This window comes from Tyto alba, unplaced genomic scaffold, assembly GCF_018691265.1.
Source record: "Tyto alba isolate M040663 unplaced genomic scaffold, T.alba_DEE_v4.0 Super-Scaffold_6, whole genome shotgun sequence".
In the NCBI taxonomy this organism is placed as follows: Eukaryota; Metazoa; Chordata; class Aves; order Strigiformes; family Tytonidae; genus Tyto; species Tyto alba.
The window spans coordinates 27,886,415-27,908,408 of NW_024881327.1; the positions used below are offsets into that span (position 1 = coordinate 27,886,415).

General features: G+C 35.2%; 1 protein-coding gene across 3 annotated transcripts in view; it reads left to right on the plus strand.

Annotated features, from left to right (window-relative positions):
- The window catches only part of GABRA2 (gamma-aminobutyric acid type A receptor subunit alpha2), a 65,007-nt gene extending 43,289 nt beyond the window's left edge, over positions 1 to 21,718 (plus strand). For all 3 annotated transcript variants that reach the window (XM_042807761.1, XM_042807760.1, XM_042807759.1), the window contains exons 7-10: positions 1,332 to 1,475; positions 2,276 to 2,428; positions 10,552 to 10,754; positions 14,538 to 21,718. In XM_042807761.1, coding sequence (XP_042663695.1) covers positions 1,332 to 1,475; positions 2,276 to 2,428; positions 10,552 to 10,754; positions 14,538 to 14,846 — 809 coding nt within the window. In that variant the 3' untranslated portion in view covers positions 14,847 to 21,718. The remainder of the gene's footprint in view (positions 1 to 1,331; positions 1,476 to 2,275; positions 2,429 to 10,551; positions 10,755 to 14,537) is intronic.
- Positions 21,719 to 21,994: the final 276 nt, after the last annotated feature.

Genomic DNA, 21,994 nt, shown 5'->3' on the forward strand with positions numbered 1-21,994 from the left:
TTGGTTTAGCTGAGGCAAGTCTGGCAGTGGTATATATTTGTCACAGGTCTTCATATGCTGCTAATGTTACGTTGCTAGGCGGATCATCAGCCTTTATGAATGTCTCAGGCATTTTTTTTTTTTAATACATAAGAGAAAAGCCAGACTGAATGTATTGGAGAAGCTGTAGCTTAATAGATTGCCTTTCTTTATCCTCATCAAATATTCTAGCCAACAGTGGGGAGAATGAGTACAAATTGGCAATTGGCAATACTGCTGGTATGCATTAGAGGTCTTCTGTGGGAGGCTGGAAAGATAGAAGGGAAGTGTGAAAAATCTCTACATGCTACCCACCTTCTAGATTTTGTTAGTCATGCAATTTATGGCTAGTTGCATGTAGAAGCTTCTTTCTGGGCCTCCAGAGATTTCTCAAGTGAAAATGTTTGCAGCTCAACAGAAATGTTGCTTTTCTTTTTCACTTCACTGCAGTTATGGTATAAGACTTAAAATATACTTTTCTCAGTCAATCAAAATGAACATGCAGTTTCTTCCATCATCTTTTCCTTTCATACTCCATTTGTTATTAAGGTATTAGACTGGAAAAACTTGCAGGACATACTATTTTTTTTTTTTTTTTAACCAAAGAGGCATTAATGTTATTTAAAATATGGTGTTGATTTGCTTTCATTCCAGTTTATTTTGACAGACACTAAGCTAAATGTATGTTTGATCATGAGTACACTGAGAGCACCCTGCTTGATGTCAGCATGTCCCACAAAAACATGCCAAGGAGTGAAATTTAAGAGGGTATGCAGGGCAAGACACAAAGCTGCTACAAGTTTGTTAAGGTCATTGTCACTGAACCTGGCTTTCCATATTTAGGTATGAATTTCAGCTAATAATAAAATTCTTGTGATACACTCTCAAAGTGGAGAGTGGGGACAATGGAAAGTCATAACAATATAGGTATGAGTTCTCAAAAATGCTATGTGTCCTAAATCTTGCAAATTGATGTTCTTTTCATCTGGTTTACCATGAGTTTTAGGATACACATAAGAGCTAATCTCTGACAAGTTTTTTAACAGTGTAGAAGGGATATTGTTCATAATTTAATAGGAATAAATTGTGATTAATAAGATTACAAATGAGTGCCCTGTTCCCATGCTGCAATAGCCATTTACCCTACAATAAAGCTATTTTAAATGGCCAAACATTATTTTATACCATATCATTTTAAGTTTTTGGGATGGATTATTTTTTTGAAAAAGAAGTAGCTTTTCCTATTCTATGAGTTTTGATGGAGGCTGTTTCATTTAAATTGCTGACAATGTATTTTATCTTATTTCCCACAGATGCGTACACAACTTCAGAAGTGACATACATTTGGACTTATAATGCTTCAGATTCAGTGCAGGTAGCACCAGATGGCTCAAGACTGAATCAGTATGATCTTTTAGGCCAAACAATTGGAAAAGAGACAGTTAAATCAAGTACAGGTTAGTAAATGATATTTTGAAGAAAAAGGCACTTGTCTGTGAAGAACATAGGCATTGCTGGTGGTGTTAGAAGGATACTGAAGAACACTGTTGCAAAATGTGAGATATTAGGCATAGTCTATTAATGTATGGTACAAGTAACTCATAGCAGCACTTTACTGATCCTTTCAAGTTAATATATAACTGATCATAGCAGAGGTGAATTTGACCCCAGTAACTGTTTTTAAATGCTGTCTGGAGCTCAGTCTTGAATCCTAATGTTTGTAACCCAAGACTGGGATAATTGCTTAATTTCATATGCTCAATTACACTTTTTGTCTACTAAATGGTGAAGCATGCAGTTTTCAACCATTTTTCCTTCCATCATGTTTTTGGCATTAAACACTGGATTATTCTACCAGACTCTAGACTAGTGTATGTGCCAGGCTGTGATGGACCCCCATGATTGCCTTCTGACTGTAGTGCTTTTGTGCGAATGCAGAGTTGCTTATGTGCAGAAGCCTGCAGGACTGAAGTTCTTGTCAGGGCATACAAGAGCTCCTTTAAGTTCCTGAACACTGATCTTTCCCGGAACTCAGTGAGAATAAGATGTAGTTGTACTCAAAAACTTTCTTATATTCTGTAGAATGCTTTCTACTACAAAATATGTTCTGTACAGATTAACCCTAGAACATTTGTTGTACATAAACGTACCAGGCATTTTTTTTTTCTTTTTTCTTTTTTTTTTTTTTCACCAATGAAGACTTTCTTAAGATTATAACCTTTTGTTTCACTGTATTTTGTTTGTTTGTGGCACCTAGGTGAATATACAGTAATGACGGCTCATTTTCACTTGAAGAGAAAAATTGGTTATTTTGTCATTCAGACTTACCTCCCCTGTATCATGACTGTCATTCTCTCTCAAGTGTCATTCTGGCTGAACAGAGAATCTGTACCTGCCAGGACAGTCTTTGGTGAGTATACTGAGTAACATTAGCTTTGTTTGCAACAGCTGACGTTGCTAGGAAGCATTTCTGAAGTCTGCTTGGCAAAGGCTTTTCTTTCAAGTTAATACGTTTGTAGAATGTGATACTGTTTCTAGTCCAAACAGCTTTCAACTGCAGCTTACAGATCTTCTGAGAATCCCAAAATTTTTAGAAATCAGCACATATGAGACAACTGTCCATATATCTTGGACTCTTTTAAGAGGAAATAGTTTTCACAGAATGGAAAAAGTTGCTAATGTTTCTATTTTAAAAGTAAATTTAGATTATTTCCTGAAATGTCTTACCTTGATATTATCCAAGTATTTTGGTACTTGGTAGATAAGCATATTTCTAAATATATTTGTAAAGTAAGAAAATTAAATTTGAATTTGTTTAATTATTTGAATGTGTTAAGCTTTACAAGCTGTAGTTCTTTAAAAGAAACCCTATTCTGGGGGTGTGTTCAAAACTTTCTCACTAATTCGAATTGGACGGTTCTTCAGCACCTCAAAATGATGATGTTTCTCTTACAGTAAGGTTTTGCTCTCTTTATTATGGCAAAGTAACAAATGTCTTTCCTATTTGCATAATCTAAAGTTCTTTTGATTTGTTTACTTTTAAAGAAAAAAAGACTAGCACAACAAAACGAACATAATGCCTGTGTGAAACCAGACATCAGAATTGCTGCATAAAATTGTATGATTAGTCAACAGTAAACACCATGCACTCTTCAAAAAAATAGGCCAAACTCAAATGCCTATTAAGTATAATGCACAACAAAGCACTTACTGTCTCTCCTGGTAGAGAAAATGCCACGCAAAGCATTGTGAAAATTGCAGGTTCGAATATGAGCTTTATTAAAGTCAGATGAAATGGATCAGTGGTCCTAGTGGGACCAGGATTCTACTGTTTTCCCAGGCAGTTATCAGGCAGATTTGGAGTTTTTTATTTCTTCAAAATCTGTGGATTTGTCCATTTCTGCTCATCAAAATACACGTTCCCATTTTCCAGCCTTGCAAGTACACTGACAAATACTAATCCTAATCCTTTTATATCTCTGTCTTTGCCCTTTTCCATACCTCCTTCTATACATTTAGAACAGTGTAACCGGTTTGTCCAAAAAAAGTCTCACATCTTCTCTTCCTAAAATGTGCTGTTACTGTGTTGTCAGTAACAAGGCACTATGTCAGTAACAAGTCACTAGGATAATTTTCCTGGAATGTTGTGTCCCTTCCTGCATACCTCTTTCCTGTACTTGATTTTTTGTTTGTTTGTTTGTTTGTTTGTTTTTGATTTTTTTTTATTGTTTTTGTTTTTTGAAATAAGTAATATCTGTATGGCAGCCTGCTGCTTTACTTTCCTGGGGTCTTAGCATAATATAGATAATGAAGTGTCTTGTTTCAGGATGTCTTGAGGGAACGGGGTAGGATGGCCACAAGAACAGAACCACACTACCCAGTGACATAAAATCTGAAATCTGTTTACTAAACACAGTGGGTATATAGAGGAGGTAGAAATTTCTACACTAGTATTTTATTTCTACCACAGAGACATGCACCTCCTGCACCAATCAAGGCTCTGTCCGCTCCAGGCCAGTTTAGACTGGCACCCTTGAACCCAGGGGTTCATGCATGCAGTAGGCTTAACCTTCTGTATTGGGTTGCATGTCCCCTGAGGAACTATTTCTTAAACATTCTTTTACAGTCTAGATGAGATTGTCAGCATAAGCTGCCAATGGCCTCTCAAATCACATAGCCCCAGGCGAATCTCCCAGTCTTTCTCCACACTACTGGCAGCTGTTGTCACGGGGATTTCTGACACCCTCTGGTCTCCTGCCTGAATTTGTTACAAAAACGCAAAGTTAGCCACAGTTTCATAACAAAGTTCTTCTGTTGCTTCTTGCCGTTTTCTGGCTCGTACCGAATTGATCTTGACAGTTAGAACTGGGCAGCTACATTCACGGTCTCATTTAGGTGGTACTTTCAGGTAGACTCCACTCAGTGACACATGAAGCCCATACTAAACTTAATAAAACAAGGTACTTCCCGCAGGGAATATAAAAATTGCAGGAGATTTTACGTTACATTTTTGTTGATCATATTTAATTTTTAGGTTTTATATGGAGTAGTCACTTGATAGATACCCATATTTCCATTGTATATCTATTGTATAAGAAATATAGCAATATTAAAATATAGAATGTATTAGTTTTGATAAAACGTTTTTCAGAATCAGTGAGAAATTTATTTCAAGTACCTTCTTGAGAGATACCAAGTTCTGCAAAAGACTAACTGCTGGAGTACTGTTCCTTTCAAAGAAACATAACTCCCAGTTATTCAAAGCACCACTTAGCATTTACTATTTCATATTTGAAAGAATTTACTTTTATTTCCCCTTTCCATTCTCTCACAAAATAGTTTAAAATTCTATGTTAACAATAAGGGCTTGGTATAATGAGGTTTCTTTTATACTTGAGCTCTTTAATCCCTTTCCTTTATGGCATCTATTTAATATTGTTGACCTAAGCTATCCCAAGTGAATTATGGTCTAATGTTATATTGTTTCAACTTTGCTTTAAATTATTGGAAGAAGAAAGTTTTTTCATCGTTAATTAAATAAATCTTGAATGTGTTTTCTCTAGCAGATAAATTTGAAAAGCATTTGATTGCATTTTTAACGAAAGGAAATAGGCCTGGTTCGTAATGCCTTCATTTAGTACAAGATTACAATCTGTTTCATTTAGTAATGTGTTTATTGTTACACATTTAGTGTCAACAATACTAGCAAAAGTAATCTTGTGCAGCTTATTGAATTCTCGCTTCATTTTTAATGGGTCATAACATTTAGAAACATCACATACATTTGAATACCAGCATTAGATGCAGGTGACAGAAAAATCAGAAATTCTTTTTCTTAGTGCTATAGTTATCTATGTATTTTAACTCACACTGAGTAGGAATAAGAATGTTAAAATTAATGTAGTTAGGTATATATTCTTTGATACCTGGAACAGGTAAGAACAAAAATTAACAGTTGTATTATTTTTTAGTACAATGTCCAAGGTGCAGAATTTTAAATTCACATAGCTATGTTCTTTTTTTCAGGACTTTGTTCTCTGATAATATTATTTTTATGCTGCATCCCTATCCCTGTGTTTTGCTTCTTCTTGGTTTATCTTTTCTGAACCTAAATTAATTTATGTACATTTTGAAGCAAAAAGACATTTAGACCTGAAGTAGACAGACTTTTAAATTGTGCAACTACAGAAAGGGGAACCTAGGAAAAGTTCAGATTTCTTCTCTGATTATTTTCACATGAGAATTGAATAACGTAGACCCTTCCCTTTGAAAAATTTGGTATATACACAGTACCTTTTGCCTTTTTGTTGAAAAAAATCTCAACTGTCTTTACTTCTCCTTTCACATGCTACAGATTATCTTTTGTGCATTTAGAGATATCCCCCCACGCACAGCTTCCAGTCTGTAATTTCTTAATTGGGAATTTCTGCTAACTATAAACATAACACTCTAGTGGTAGGCAGTGGGCAAGCATACCTGTAAAACTGTAGCCCTTAGTCACAGACTCAGCTGGCTGCGAATGAACTAATATGTCTTCTCAGCCCCGTGGCATGTCAGGACACTGGCTCATGTTCCAGTCGTGGTATAACAACATGCAGCTTTTACTGGAGCTGAGGTAATCAGCACTTGCTGTTCAGCTTTGGGAATTAGCTTGGTGGTCGACTGATGGGGAACTCTGTTCCATTGCTTGGTATTGGTACAGTGAAGCAACATGGGCACCAGCTTCGTGCTATGTAGATGCAACTTAACTGACTGACTGAACGTAACTTTTCTGGAAATACATTATGTTATGGTCGTTGGCCTTTCATGCTATTTAAAGAGGCTTCTGGCCTTTTGTGTTGTTCTTTTAGTGAAAAGGATACACAGAGCACTTAAACTATTTTCTACAATCTATCAATGATTATTCAGACATCTCCTGGTGTCTAAGCAGAATCAATGTACACTCCTTTTGTATAGTATTCTCAAGTAATATATGTACATTGCATAAGTAAAAAAGAAACAATATGGTGTATAGCCAAATGTTATAGTATAATACTTATAGTTACAACATCTCTAGAATTCTTAAGCTGTTGTTTAAACCTCCAACCGTTTATTTGTGGAGTGATAAAACGAAATCGTAATCAGTATCTCTGTAAAAGGGACAATAGTTTGTTCTTTCTGCTATGCTATTTGTATTTATAGATCTATTGAGCTTTTGGACCAGGTTGAGTGATCTAATTATCTAATAACATTTGCAATTACTGTTAAGAAGGAAGAGTGAAATAATAGAGCAATGGAATTAGCTTCCTAATTAAAAAAAAAAAAAAAAAAGTAATTTATCAATCCGTTTGCGATATGTTCTTCAACAATTATGTGTATTTTTGCAAAGTGCTGTGATTCAAAGATAAAATTGTCATATTAAATTGACATTACAAGAAATAGAACACATTTTAAGCATTTTGTACAAATTATTTACAAAGCTGAAATACCTCTTTTGTTACAGAACTGTCCTTGCTAACTCATTATTTAGGCCTTTAATTTTCAAAGGAGATGTCTGCATTCTAACACAAGAAGGCTAGGACATAATTTAGTTGGCTACAGTCTGTTCAAATTAGAAAAATCAGTTGATACAGAAGAGATGAAATTATGGTCCAAAAGAACTTGTCCCTCTCTACGAGTAGTCTGACTTTTGCACACAAATATGGGCACGAACTAGTCATCATGACAGATTTTATCTTTAATATTTATGTGTTATCTCCTGCAATTTCCACTGTATGTTTTTAGTTAGGCATTTCAAGTTTTTCAGTTCACCTCTTCCACTGTTGCGTCTCAGTGTCTTATACTGTTGAGTGACATGAATTGTTTGCCCAAAGGTGGCTGTCTAACTTTAAACACATCTTGAATGGTATCCATCTGTTCTGAAATCCAAAATATGACAGAGTTGGTATTTTCTACATAACAAGTTTGGTGCCAGTGAAGAGTGTTGAATTTGCAGCCCTGGAGATGGGTATTCTCTCTCCAATGAGCAGGTGCCATTTCAAAATTGGCACCATAAAAAAAATCGTAGGCAATCAAACAGCTTCAGTCTTGGCCTGAATGGATAAACCTGTTGTGATAGAAGATATTTAGCTTTTATAGTCATGCACTGCTGAGAACAAAAACTGTAATGATGTTGGGGTATATTTACTGTCAAGTATAAAATGCTTGAACCTCTTTGGAGAAGGGAAATGTCTATTGTTTATTTTTTGGATCCTTTTTAGAGACAAACTGATGACTGCTCATGATCTCTTACAAAAGGATACCTGTCCATGTCCTTCTGGCAAACATTCAATGCCACGTCTGCTGGGTGCTGGGCTACAGAAGATAGTTCTTGACCTGTATATAAACTGTGGTCTTTCTATATCATAGTGAGATATCATGCAGTTTTTACATAGCCTATTAAATTATTTAGGCTATTCAGAGTAATATATGATTTAGGGGAGGAGTTTATTTTCCTCTAATGCTTTGACTACATCATTACAAGGGGACAATCTACTCACTGTTTTTTATACCAGTTTTAGTTTACTAGTGTTATGAATTGTAGGAATGTTTTTGATCTGGTCAGTGTATGGGTTTTGTGGGGTTTTAAGTCAAATCTTTGTGAAATAAATGTGTTTTGTTTTACAAGTTGACCATATTCCTCCACATTAATAATTTTTCAGTCCTCTCAGGTTTAGCAGTGACAGTAAGGTAGGTTACTTCCAGTTAGTCCTTTCTCATAAAGAATACTTGATTATACTGATTTTTGAAATTAACTATAATGTGCAAAATCATCTGTCTTTCAACTGAAGAAGAATAGAGAGTGTAAAAACACTAGAGATTCCTAAACTGACAGGTATCACAGATTAAATTTTCTGTCCAATTTTTTCCCACTCAATTCAGGTTAAATGACTGTGGTAGCTTGAACATCACTGAATTTATAGAGTGAAGAAATAAATGAAAGAGCATTGGCAATTGTCTGACAATGTGCTGTTTGACTAGCATTTGGGTCACAAAGTGGAGTTACTTGATGAACTTTTTAGAGAAATTGTCAACTGGTAGCAAGATACAAGATGTAAATTCATGATGTTTTAATTGAGACTAGGAAAGGTCAGCAGTTTATCTTAAATTAGATTTTCAAAGAAGCCAATGGAGCTTCCAGAAGATTCGTTTATTCTAAAAGATAGGACTTAAACAGAACAGTACCTAAGCAACCGTATATATTTACATGTGGATAAGGTCACTTTAGCTCTGAGAAACACTTTAGTGATACTTCTGTATAATTAAAATGATTTATCTGCAGCTCAGGACCAATGTTAAAATTTGAATGTGATAATTTTAAATGTAAGATAGACTGCCTTTTCTCTGAGGTGCTGAAAATAATTAAGCCATATGTTGTGTGAATGTAAGGAGAGTAAGTTCTTTACAAAGTATATTGTTTACTCATTTTCATACAATATAGTATGATAGCTGCTTCCTTTTCATTGTATAGGTTAGTAGATCCCAACAGTGTCAGAGCTGATTCCAGAACAAATCCACTTCTTTAATTTATGGAGGCTGAGAAATATCAAGTAGAGAATTATGTTTGCTAAGGTGTCTGGGTGACTCAGCAGGAAGTTTCTGTGCCTCGTCTTTCCTGCTGCACAGGGAGTACATCAAGGGAAAGTAGGACTGAGGCTGCGTCCGCTTAGCTTTGCTCTGTCATCCTTTGTAGCACCCTCAGAGTTGGAGATTCTTTACACAAGGGATGGAAATTGCAAAGCCTGAAGAGGTCTGAGTAGGTGTATTTGCTGCCTCTCTTCCCTCTCATACAGTGGTTAAAAATACTTCTCTTGTAGCAGAAGGAAAATCTGAGCTAGGTAGATCCTGCAGAACCCAGGTGACAGGTTGCTGACAGTGGCGGATCCGGCTTAGGGAGAGGGACATTACTTGCTCTTGGGCATCCTCTTACAACAATTTTATAAGTGTGTAGTTGTTGAAGCTGTGCTGTTACTAATATTTTTGCCATGGCACCTCCTTTGCCTGTCATAATGAAGTGTAGATTTGCTGATCTGTGCTAAGTATATCACTTTGCATTGTTTTTCATTCTGGAGATGTATTTAATGGTGTGCCACAAAGGGAATAGTTCAGTTTGTCTAAGCGTGATTCAGCCTGAGGAGGGAAATCTGATTTACTTAAGGAAAGGAGACTGCGTTTGTGGCTGTGGGTTTCTGCTTGCTAAAACAGATTCAGAAAATGTTCTTCTATTCCTTTCCTTCCATAGATCTTTTTTTTCTGATTTTTTCTTTGAGTATAATTACTGGCTTCCTACTGGGTCTTCATTATGTACAAAGTACTGTAAAGTGCTTTTAATAACTGCCACAGTGAAAGAACAATCTTCCTGGATTATCAAGTCTTGTTTTCTGACACATAATGCACAGCTACAATAATCTGGCCTTTCAAATCAATATGCTGTTCTCAAAAAAAAACATGCTACTTGGATGAAAACTTAACCTGTTTATGTCTTCAACTATGTCACTGGGTGGTGAGTGAGACAGCTACTGACAAAAAAAACATAAAATCAGTATTTCTAATAACAAAGGTCTGTCTGTAAAGATGGGTTCCAGGCTTACAGCCACTGCAGTGAATCCAGACACAAAACATTAACATATTAATCATTATTATTTAATGCTGAAAAATATTATGATTCTAATAAGAAATGTTGTCCCTTAGCTGTCCTGATAGCTAAATAAATAAGTAAGTAAGTAAGTAAGTAAGTAAGTAAATAAATAAATAAATAAATAAATTCTATTTCCCGTGAGTAAAATTTTCAACTGATTAAAACATGGAAGCTTAAACAGAAAAATTGAACTAAAATACTTCAAATGAAACTCCATGCTACCTTTAATATGGTACTGCCAGTTTGTCACCAATTTAGATAAGCAAATTTTTCACTGTGTTTCACAAACATACCATAATAATTTTCGGTTTGTATTTTTATTAACATTCAAAATCCAAGTAAAGCTGTTGATGTTTTGGGTTTTTGTCCCCTTGCAGGAGTAACAACTGTGTTGACAATGACAACGCTGAGCATCAGTGCTCGAAATTCACTCCCCAAAGTGGCATATGCAACAGCTATGGATTGGTTTATTGCCGTTTGTTATGCGTTTGTATTCTCAGCATTAATTGAATTTGCAACTGTAAATTATTTCACAAAACGAGGATGGGCCTGGGATGGAAAAAGTGTAGTGAATGATAAGGTAAGTTGTAATAAAATAGCTCTATTTCCAGTCAATTGCACTAAAACAGATATATTTTCTGTCCTGAATAAAAATATATCTGCCCTGATGTAGCTAATCTCACCCGGTCTCAATGAACCAGATTTAGTTATCGAGCACATTGTTTTTTTTTTTGTGGGAACTGTCTGACTTGTTTCCTGACTCATCCGATTCAACTGTTTATCTGGTTATTTGGAAAATTTAATCCAGATTCTATAGGTTGATCACTTCTTTATTATTTAACCCAACTGAGTTGGAAATAAGGAAAAGATTACCGAAAAATATGATGTATATTAATTTTCCTGGTAACTAAGGGTCAGAAAAACAACTGAATGCCCATATATGTAAAAACTGTTAATAACAAAATCTAGATGTTTTGAACATTTTCAGTATTCTGAAATTTATCCCTAATGATATGTAGGCATTAATTTTTAAACTAATTTAAATAGAAATTGTGCAAAATTCTGAGTACTTCACCTATGATGTATTGATGCTCTGACTGTGCAGAAACACAGTCATGTCTTATTTTTCTGACATTGATAGTAGTGTAGGTGTGATAGCATGAAGAAATTTTAACCTGATAGAAGTTTTTATTGTGCGAACAAAATGAACTGGTGATATGCTTAAATTTGTGTCAAGCTTTACAGTTTATAATTTTAATAACACAGAACAAATGTTAAAGATGAATTCTTATTTTGACTGACTTACTATATTATATAATTTTGTTCTGTCCCAATCCCTGATTCTACCAGTGGAAAATGAATTATTCTGACAAAGAATACTCTGATTTCTGTGGATCTCCTTAAAATGGGACAGAATATTGTTTGCTCCCTAGATGTTAATAGCAGATATAAGGCAAAGTTTAATTAACTGATAGTTTCTCAACACTTTGAATGCATAAACCACAATGAATAAAGAAGCAAAATGTTCAGTTAATGGTAAAGGAGAATTAAAGGACATGAGTACATTGTTTATAATTCCCTGTGGCTTCTGGAAGGGCATGAACTATCCATAGCTTCAGGATCTGTTCCTTCATGCTAGAAGGAGATATCGAATAACTACAAGTTTATCAGTATGTCATGAGTGAAGCTTTTAAGACTGGCACATTGTCCTGGCATTGTAATAATGTAGGAAGCCCTTATAACCTCTCCAATAACCCTTTGGCTGTTTCTTTAAATTAATATAATAGTGTTGTCTCATGATCTAAGTAGTGGCAGCTGTTAAACAGCTAGGTAGTATTCCTTCCTTAGGAATGACAATATTAGCCATTCCTGTTTAAGATTTATATACCATTCACATGTTCAGTTTTCTATTTTCTCTGAACTCACTTAACAAAAAGCTAAAGTTTTAACATATTCATAGTTTCTCATACAAAAATATGGTCCATCTTTATTATGCAGGTCTCATTAATGGTATTACAGATATCTTTTAAAACACACTAGATGTGTCTGAAAGGAAGGAATAATATGTCAATTAAGCCAGGCTTACTCTTCACCAAACAAAGTGAAATGTCTTTCCTCAGTGACAGTCATCTGTGTTCATGTTATATGGAAATTCCCATCTAAATTATGTCAACATGGAATTTGTCTCACAGGAAAGCAGGTGCAGGGAGAAGCTACATATTGATCAGTCCTTTTTCATACTCCAGTCAATAAGGAACAATGTTGAATTCCCACCTCAGCCTAGATTTTTTTTTATGTGACACCGTCTCCTGAGACAAGGTATTGGGGGTACAACATCTAACCATGAAGATCCTATCAGGATTTGTGAATGGCTCTGATAAATATAAAATTGGAGCTAATTTAATACCAAAATTGGAAATTGGATAGATGCCTCCCAGTGGAAGTAAAAAATTGGAATGCACCTGTATGAGAAATGTCACAAGAATTCCCTCATGTGTGCCACTTCCACTAGATTAAAAATCAACCCAAATGAACACAATAGCTGATGATTTCTTATACGAACCAGAAGTTAACCATTTCTTCATTGTTTAATTCTGTATTTGTGAAAGAGATAGACAGAATCTGATATTTATTTGCCTGCTTCTAAATGATATATCAAGAGCCTCGCTTCCTGAGAAACTGAAATCCTCACATTCTTTCCTGTAGGTTATTAGAAGTTTCTTAGTTTGGAATTGCTGCAAAACAGTGAATCAGTTTATAGCATTGCAGCTTTATTGCAGAGCTACTCTATGTACCTATATATATCTCTAAAAACTCAAGCCTATACTCATTACCGATACATCCCTGTATCTATCTATAGACATAGCATCTCCATTGGACTGCTATTGGCTGAACTTTAGCCATTTGAAAGCATACACAGTCCTGTAAAAATGCTGAATTGTTGAGATTGGAAGGGGCCTCTGGAGATCGTCAAATTTAACTCTCCTACTGCAAGCGGGATCAGCTAGGGACAGTTGCTCAGGGTCATGTTCAGACATTTTTTTAGTATCTCCAAGGAGTGAAACTCCACAAGCTCTCTGAGCAACCTGTTCCTGTGCTCTCACAGTAAAACAGGTTTTTTTATATGTTTAAGTGAAATATACTGTATTTCAATTTGTGCCCATTGTTTCTTGTTCTTCCACTGAACATCACTGAGAAGCGTCTGGTCTGGTCTTCTTTACTTTCTCCTACCAGATATTTGTCCACATTGATAAGACTCCTTCCTGAGCCTTCTCTTCTCCAGGCTGAGCAGTCCCAGCTCTCTCAGCCTTTCATATTTCAGACGCTTCAGGCCTTAAATCATCTCTGTGGTCCTTCACTGGACTAGCTCCATTATGTCCGTGTCTCTCTTGAACTAGGGAGCCCTGAACTGGATCCAGCACTCCGGGTGTGTCTCACCAGGGCCAAGTGGAGGGGAACGTTCACCTCCTTCAGCCTGCTGGCAATGCTTCTTGTAATGCAGCCCAGGAGGCTGTTGGTCTTCGTCGCTATGAGGGGCACATTGCTGGCTTGTGTTCAACTCGGTGTCTGCCAGGACACCGTGAGCTTTTGCTGCAAAGCTGCTTTCCAGCCCCTTAGCCCCAACCTGTACTGGCGCAAGGGGTTATTCCTCCCCGGGTGCAGGACTTAAATTTCTTTTTGCTGAACGTTATTTAATTCTTGTCATTCCATCCCACTTTTCTTATCTTCTGTTATTTCTTAGTTTCTAGACCCCATTTTCATCACTGTTATGCATTTTTTAAACAATAATTTCTGAAAAACAGGAATAGTTCTTGGGCTAGTTCTCCGTTCACGTCTGCAATTACCAGACTGGAGTCCTTCTAATTGTAATCTCTTTCTGACATCTGTGTGTGTGTGTTGGACCAGGACAGTATATATACATGTAAACACACACATATTTCTCCAGAATCTCTTAAAAGAATTGATCATTTCTGTAATTCCTTTATTCATTCATCATGTGTTATGAGATATTCAAATAAAAGTGATGCTAGATTTATGTGGGAAAGATGGCCTAATTTTCATTTTATTACAATGCTGGGTAATCTTTTTTTTCCAGTCCACCCATTCACTCCTTCTAGTTCTAGTAAGGCATTTGATGGTGCAATAGTCCATGTTTTTAGAGACTTCTTATGTTTCCTGTACCTTCTTTTTTGATAGACTGAAAGTGTCTTCCTTTATATTTGAATTTATCAGTATGGTATTCCTGATATTTATTTTAACATACACATACTCATTTGTTTCTTTTGCATTTGAAATAATGTTTTATTAAGTCTATTCTGGCAAATACACATTAAATATTTAACTTCATACTGTCTTCCAATAGAAAAAAGAAAAAGCGTCTGTCATTAAGAAAAACAATGCCTATGCAGTGGCAGTTGCCAACTATGCTCCAAATATTACCAAGGACTCAGTGCTACCAACCATCTCCAAGAGTGCTACAACTGCAGAACCCAACAAGGCAAAACCAGAAGCGAAGCCACAGGAAGCAAAGAAGACATTCAACAGTGTTAGCAAAATTGACAGAATGTCTAGAATAGTGTTTCCAGTCTTATTTGGTACTTTTAATTTAGTGTATTGGGCTACATATTTAAACAGGGAGCCTGTCTTACTTGGCTTTGCTCCATCAACCTAAAAGCTGAATTGCACTGAGGACTTAAAGCATCATTCTAATCAAATAGGTTGTTTGCTATGTACAGTACGACTAATAACTGCTAATCTGTGAACCATTATGTACAGAGTGTATATAGATGTCTTATCTGTGTGTCTCCAAAGGAGGAACACAGTGTTAATTCATGGGTCTGTAAACAGATAGCACCCATGGCAAATATAGCCAGCTCTTTAAAAGTTATACCCAGGGGAGTTCTGTTAAACTAGGATTCATATATACAGAATTATATTCTCTCCGTACAATAAAATGAAGATATGATCCTACATAATTATTTAGGAACAGTATTTTTTTAATTTAAAGTTAAAATATTTTTCTATAAAGTAACTAATTCTACTTTAATGAAAGAAACTGTCATTTAAAAAAAAATGATTTTTTTAAAAAGGTGTAATTGTTTCGTACAATAGCAGTACCCATGTACATAACAGAGTACGGAGGTCATACAGTTCTACTGTTCACAGACATTCTGGATACTAGTTAGGCTGAAGAGGTAGTAAAGACTACTATATGGCAAAAGCCACAGGTTTCTTACTTCTGTCCTGTATGAAGTTGTCAATAAACTCTTGTAATTGATTTCAGGGAAAAGCAAGTGTTAATCAAATTTCCAATATCAACCAACTTCTGCTAGTGAAACTCTTATTCTTTTCACTATTTTATTTATTTGATGTTGCCAAACCAGGTTGTCTGGTTCAGCAAAGTTGGATATTTTTGCTTTTTGATTTTGTTCTTAATTGGATTATTGTCAGGTTCATAAAAGCACTCAGAAATTTTTCAGGGTTAAGTATATCAATAATATAATACACTCTTTTTCCTTGCTTAATGTTATCCTAAAAACTGCCATTAAAATATTTACCTGTAATTGTCCCAGAAAGCATTGTCTTCAAGGGAAAGGAGAACCATGATTTAAGTTCAGGAAATTGTCCATATAATAAAATTTACTGCTGCTTTTGTAAATTGCAACTTTACATTTCGCTGACATAACTTTACAACAACTTTGTATACTAGAAATGATTTTGCTAAGATTTGAATGTTATTTTTTTAATAAAAGGTCATGCATCATCAGTAGATATCAACTGTATTTCATATACACAAATATAACAAAATTGGAGCTGCCATTTGCAATTTTATATGAACATTTAATACTGATCGGTAAAATTGTTTTTCATCTGAGCCTTTGCAAAGATTCTTTATGCCCCTAAAGGCCTGGTAAATCATGACATAAGTAATAATTGTGTACTGTATTTAGATTTTAGTATACTTGGCCAATCAAAATATTTTGATTCACACATACATTAGCAGTTATTAGTTGACCTTTAAAAAAAGATACACCTTTATGATGATGTCTTCTAGTAGAGACATATGTAGTCGTATAGTGTCATTTATTGCAGTTTTGTACAGTACTTGAGTATAGTGCATAAAATAGATATGTTCAGAGTTTAACAAAGTTGTACAAATATTTCTAAAATCAAATAAAAGAGTATCTTAAGACATGGAAATGCGCTAAAAACAACAAAGAGAAACACTGCTTTCATTTGCTGTTTTATTTTCTTGCTTTTTCTTTGCTTTTAATGTGATTCTGTTTCGTACTTTGTGTGACAGTATAGATGCCAAGGTCACAAATACATATTATGAATAAAATTAGTAGTTAAGACAGAGTCGACATCAGTAAAATAAAGACATTTCGTAAGTTATAAATGAAAGGGAAAAGCATGGACAAGGTGTGTATCCCTTGAAGTCCCTCTAATTAAACTGTCAGATTCAACCTTTCTCATCAACAGTAGTTAATTAATGAGCACTTTACTCAGAACATGAAAATAAAAATATCCTTATTTTCATATATATTTATATATAAATGTAGATCTTCCATGTAACATGGAGATGTGTGCAATAGTGTGATTATGAGCATAAGGCTGGAAGGCAAGCAATAAAAACAAGGTTTTTTCATGGTATAACTATACATTTTTAAAATGTTTCATTTGTAAATTATAAATTATCCCTTTAATGTCATATTGTCCAGGTATGAATAAATATATAAATATGTACATATGTACAAATAATTGTAAATATTAGAACTGTAGAACAATCCCTTCACTTTTAACTCTGTTTTTGGCAAAGGGGTCTGACTGTATAGTTTAATGGAGGCCCATGCTAAACTGTAAACTGCTCTTGAACTTGAGTAGCTAGATAACGTCTTCTGTAGCTGAGGTCTCCTTCCTGTGACCTACTGGGAGTTCTTACCTTCTGTTCCCACCAGCAGATCTAGGGACTCTTCGAACCTCATTGGACCGGGGTATGAGAAACAGAGGATTGTGTTTCACCCTTGGCTGTATCCCAGGTACTCCAAACCCTTCACAATGTTTAAACGATGTTGTGCATTGCTCAATGCGTGACACTGTATAGTCAGAAATCTCCCCACTATAAATATGAGTGTTCTCAGAGGCATGTCTGATCACCTGATAAAGAAGGATTTTGTGTCCTTAGCCAAGAATGGGACGCCTCAAAGGCTTTTAACAGTACAAGTCTCCAACAAGACTTATTCTTTGGAAGATAACATCTGTGTAATTCAGAGCTGCATGCAAAAGGTGTGTCTTCAGTTTCCACAAGAAACCTGATGCTGTCTCATGTTAGTACTGCTGCTACCATTTTCAGAGGGTACAATTATATTTTCATTCACTGACCATTTTCTCTACAGATGTGTTATGCTTAGAGTCAGTCAGACAAAAAATCAGGTGTTTATCACATGCTAAAGATATATTTATTACACACTAACATAGAAAAGTAGGCATACTATATAAATTCACTCAGTGGAAAATATTATATTTTAAATATCCACATGCAGTTATTGTGGGCATCAGCAAGGATTTTGACTATGTACGCTCCAGAAAAGTTTCACTTTTATGTTTAGTTCAGTTGGTCTGTGTTAAAGCAAATTCCTTCGGTGGGAGGAAGGAGTCTGCTTTATTGCTTCACTGCTGAAAAATTTATAGTGAGTGAACTGACTACATATAAGTAGCAAATTTGTAAGACTAACAACTGAATAAGTGAATTTGAATGTAAAGATTTAAGTGAACGCAAGCATCTTGCAAGGAGCACTGGAATACAAGAGTTAGGCCTTCTTTCCATTGAGCAGTATATTTTGTGTCCAGAATTTTAAAGCTGGTCTCAGCAATTTATGTGCCAAATACCTAGAAGCTTCATTTCGTTTGAGTAAACCTTTCTGGTCTTAAATACTTAAAGCCAGGAGAGATACCATGATTGAGTAAATGCAAGTCAATTCACTATCAAGACTTGAACATGTAATCTACCAGTGAAATTTTGTTTGACATGTTGATCTATTTTTCCCAGTATTCTTGGGCCAGGGTGTCATATTTTATGTGACTTAAGAAATTAATACAATAAATACGATGATATAACACTGTGGTAAACTTGGATTGGAATTACCATAATTCTGAATGAGGTTTATGAAATAGGTTTCCAGTGTAGCACTGGGGCATATACTTCTGGATGCATGTAGTCAGTAATTTATAAGTAATTTATAAATCATCACGAAGCATATAGAGATCAGCAGGGTTTATCAACCAGAGTTGTCCGCTGGAGACTTCTTAACAGATTGCTTTTAAAAGAGTGGCTTCCAAACTTCTTAGTTATGTTGTAGCCAATGAAATTACCTCCACCTTCCGTATTTGTGTTAATTCAACTTGTAACTGCTGCTTTGTTGGGCATCTTTTAAAAGATTATTCTGGTAGATGTTCTGAGATACGAGCTTTAGCTTGGGACATTAATCATATCAACAAACATTATGCTAAATTAAGGAGCTAGTCTGCCTGTATAGTCACAGGAGAGAACATGAAATAGCTTCACTAGAAACCAAACAGGACCCTTACTGAATTGCCTTCCCTTCCCAGTGATTATAGATAACATATGGGGTGGTGAGAGTTTACAAAAGTGGGGTGACCATAAACTGTCTGTGTAAAAGCAACCAGAAGCAGTTGGGAGGAGGTAGGGAAGTATGGAGGAGGAAAGGGAGAAGGAGAAGAAACAAATGGCTTTGTTACTGTGTCAGTGGATTGTGAGATGATTGAGGAAGAAGCCATTGGGGGAGGTAATGTGTATTTTTGTTTCAGCTTCAGTTCTGAGCCTTCATTACCATATGTGAGTTGTGGGAAAGTAACTTTTAGAGCATATGAAATTGAATTACTTCATGTATAATTCTGCTGAACTGGACATGAGTCGTGCCTTTGAAATTGAGAGTCTTCTGCTGACTGCTTTGTGAAATCCATGCAATGTTGTGTGCTTCCTGCCGAATGGGACATCTAGGGCAGAGGGGGAAAAGAAACTTCAGGAATTAAGTAGAACTTTGTTAGGTTTAGGTTTTGTTTTCTTAAGAGATGTGACTTTCTCTTAAGCACAGATAGTCAGCATCCATCCTCCATACCTCTCATTCCTATTCTGAAAGCTTAGTGGTGCACAAGTTTTTGCCTTGGCCTTTCACAAAATAGATTAAGTCAATGCTTCTGAACTTTTAAATTCCTAACAAATTTGTATGAAAGATGATTTCAGTATGGATATGAAGCTATCATCAGTCTATGTCCAATTATGTACAGACACATAATGCTAAAATTTAGAAAGCAATGCAATGGGTTTTAAGGCAGAGGGAGAAAACAGTTTAAAATGAGCCCAGAAAGTTAAATAGCTTCATTTAAAAAACACAGAGCATGATAAATGTACAAATGTCTAAACACATCTAAATAGAATCTCTGAGTGTGGTATAATTTGATGTCATACATAAAGTTTCTGTCTTACAGACTTTGAAATGTTAATTAGGTGACACTTCAGCCTCCAGTAAAGGGAATTCTTTAGAAATCAGAGTTTTAGGATTCCTTCCACTTCTTCCCAGTGACAGTGTACCTTCTGCTAGAATTCTGTCAGCCTGCAATATAACTTTGTTATATCCCTTTAAACTTATCTACTCTTGAACTTATTTTTTTTTTTTTTAAACAAGGAGACAGCCTCTGCCTCATTTCTGTAGATTACTCATATTCCCTAACAACCAGAACTTTTAATTCTATTCCGAATCCAGTTGTTAATTCCAGCCATGTCAGAATCAGTGAGATACTTCATCACTTTAGACCTTTAGTAGTAGAAGCTAAAGGCTTGAAAGTTTGCTTCAACGAATGGCAGATGTTAATCACATAAAAAGTTTGTTTTCCTCTACTTTAAACCATTTAATTTTCTAAATTAAGATCTCTCTAGGTGAATCCTTGAACTCATGTGATTACACGATTTCTGTGTGGTTACATCTTACTGGAAGAGGCTAAACTTTGAGGGCTTGACATTTCTGACAAATCAGGGCAAAATTTGCAGAATTTAAACCAAAACTGGTTAACATTCTCAGGATATTTGTCTACATCACTGAAGTCCGTAAGGATTTTTTGCGGAAGAGGAGTACACCTGAGGGTACACCTGGGCTCTCCTTTGGATAGAGGTACTCAGTTCTTTAACCCATGAAAATAAGCCCTTAAAAGAAGAGCCAGCCATACTGAAATGCAGGACTTGATGTCTGTTTCATTCCTGGTATATATTAATGCCTTTTAAGAATATTGTGAAAGCGCTATGAATTAGGAGTAGGTGATAACACTCACAAAAAGGAATTTGGAGGATGTTTTGAAATATGCAAGATGATGTATACTCTTCCTCTAGTGTTGGTGTCTACATAAATATATATGAATATATTTTTATGGTTGGATGATTTAAAAGTTATATTTTGCTTTCAAATTTTAATTCCTTACATAATGTTGTGAATACTTCACTTGATCAGGTAGCCTGGAGTGTGTATTTATGCGTTCAAGGTTTTTAATGATTGCACTGAGTGCTTTCATTCATCTGATATTCAAAGAGGTAAGCTTCAACAGGTTGAAGTGTTATATTTGTTTTCCAGTACTTCATCCATCTATCTACACTGTTGAGGATGGATGGAAATAGAGAATGGAACAAGATATTGCTTTGATCAACTGCTTTTGATATTCTTTATTAGATGTTCATTTTGGCTGAATTTATCAGTTTATAGGCTACTGTAGCTTAGCATTAGCACGGAATGCAATGTAGTACTTTACATCTATTAGAATACATATGTACAATATGCACCGTATCTATAAACTGTTAAAAAATCAGTTCCTAAACAGAACCCCTTCACCCCTCTTCCCTCCAAACAGTCACTTTATTAGGAAACATTTGAAGGCACTTTAATTTTAATGGAAGTGATTACACTAAATCTTGTTATACTTGATTTAAAAAAAAATAGTAAAAATAATGTGGAGTCTGATTCAGACATTGTTAGTAATTTCTCAGCTGGGCTGGAGTCAGAGAGCTTTTATGCATTGTATGACAGATCTACTTTAGTGAGTCACTTAGGTGTGAAAATGTATAGGAGTTTGAAAATAGATGCTTCCAGTATATTAACAAGAAATAAAGAAACAGGAAGAATGGAACCAATAATTTCAAAGAAAATTAAACACCAGTTAAATATTCACAGTAAGAGACTGCATGATAAATGTAAGTATACTTAACCTTGAACATCAGCATCATATAAAATCTGGGTGACAGTTCACTTATTTAGTAGGTTTCATAGTGATAAATAATTAAAGAGGATGATAATATTCTGTAATTTGTGACCTTGTTTTAACTGGAAAAAGTTGTTACTTTTCTAAAATGTAAAAGAAATAACTGGATTTATGTTTGAATGTGTCATTGCTTGCTGTTGAAGAATATTTATTAACCACATGCAAAATATTGCTTAACATTATCTTTTTGTACTTCTTATTAAAGTTAATTTAAATATAGCATATTTTGTATTTTTGTTTTTAATGCTTTGACAGCACAAATGTTTAATTTCCCTCATGGCTTTTCTCTCAGGATTTGTGTACAGGTTTTTTGTCTTTGTTTTTGTTAGCTTGTTTTTAAGCAACCCATTACAGTCTCTATGAAGGTGCTTTTTTATTAAGGATAAAATTTCCCAAAGGAACGAAGCAATATAGTGGAAAGAAAATATTCCTTAGCTTGGTGAGAGTTTAACAGGGTTTTCTATTTACATATTGAGAATGTCCTCATGGATTCAT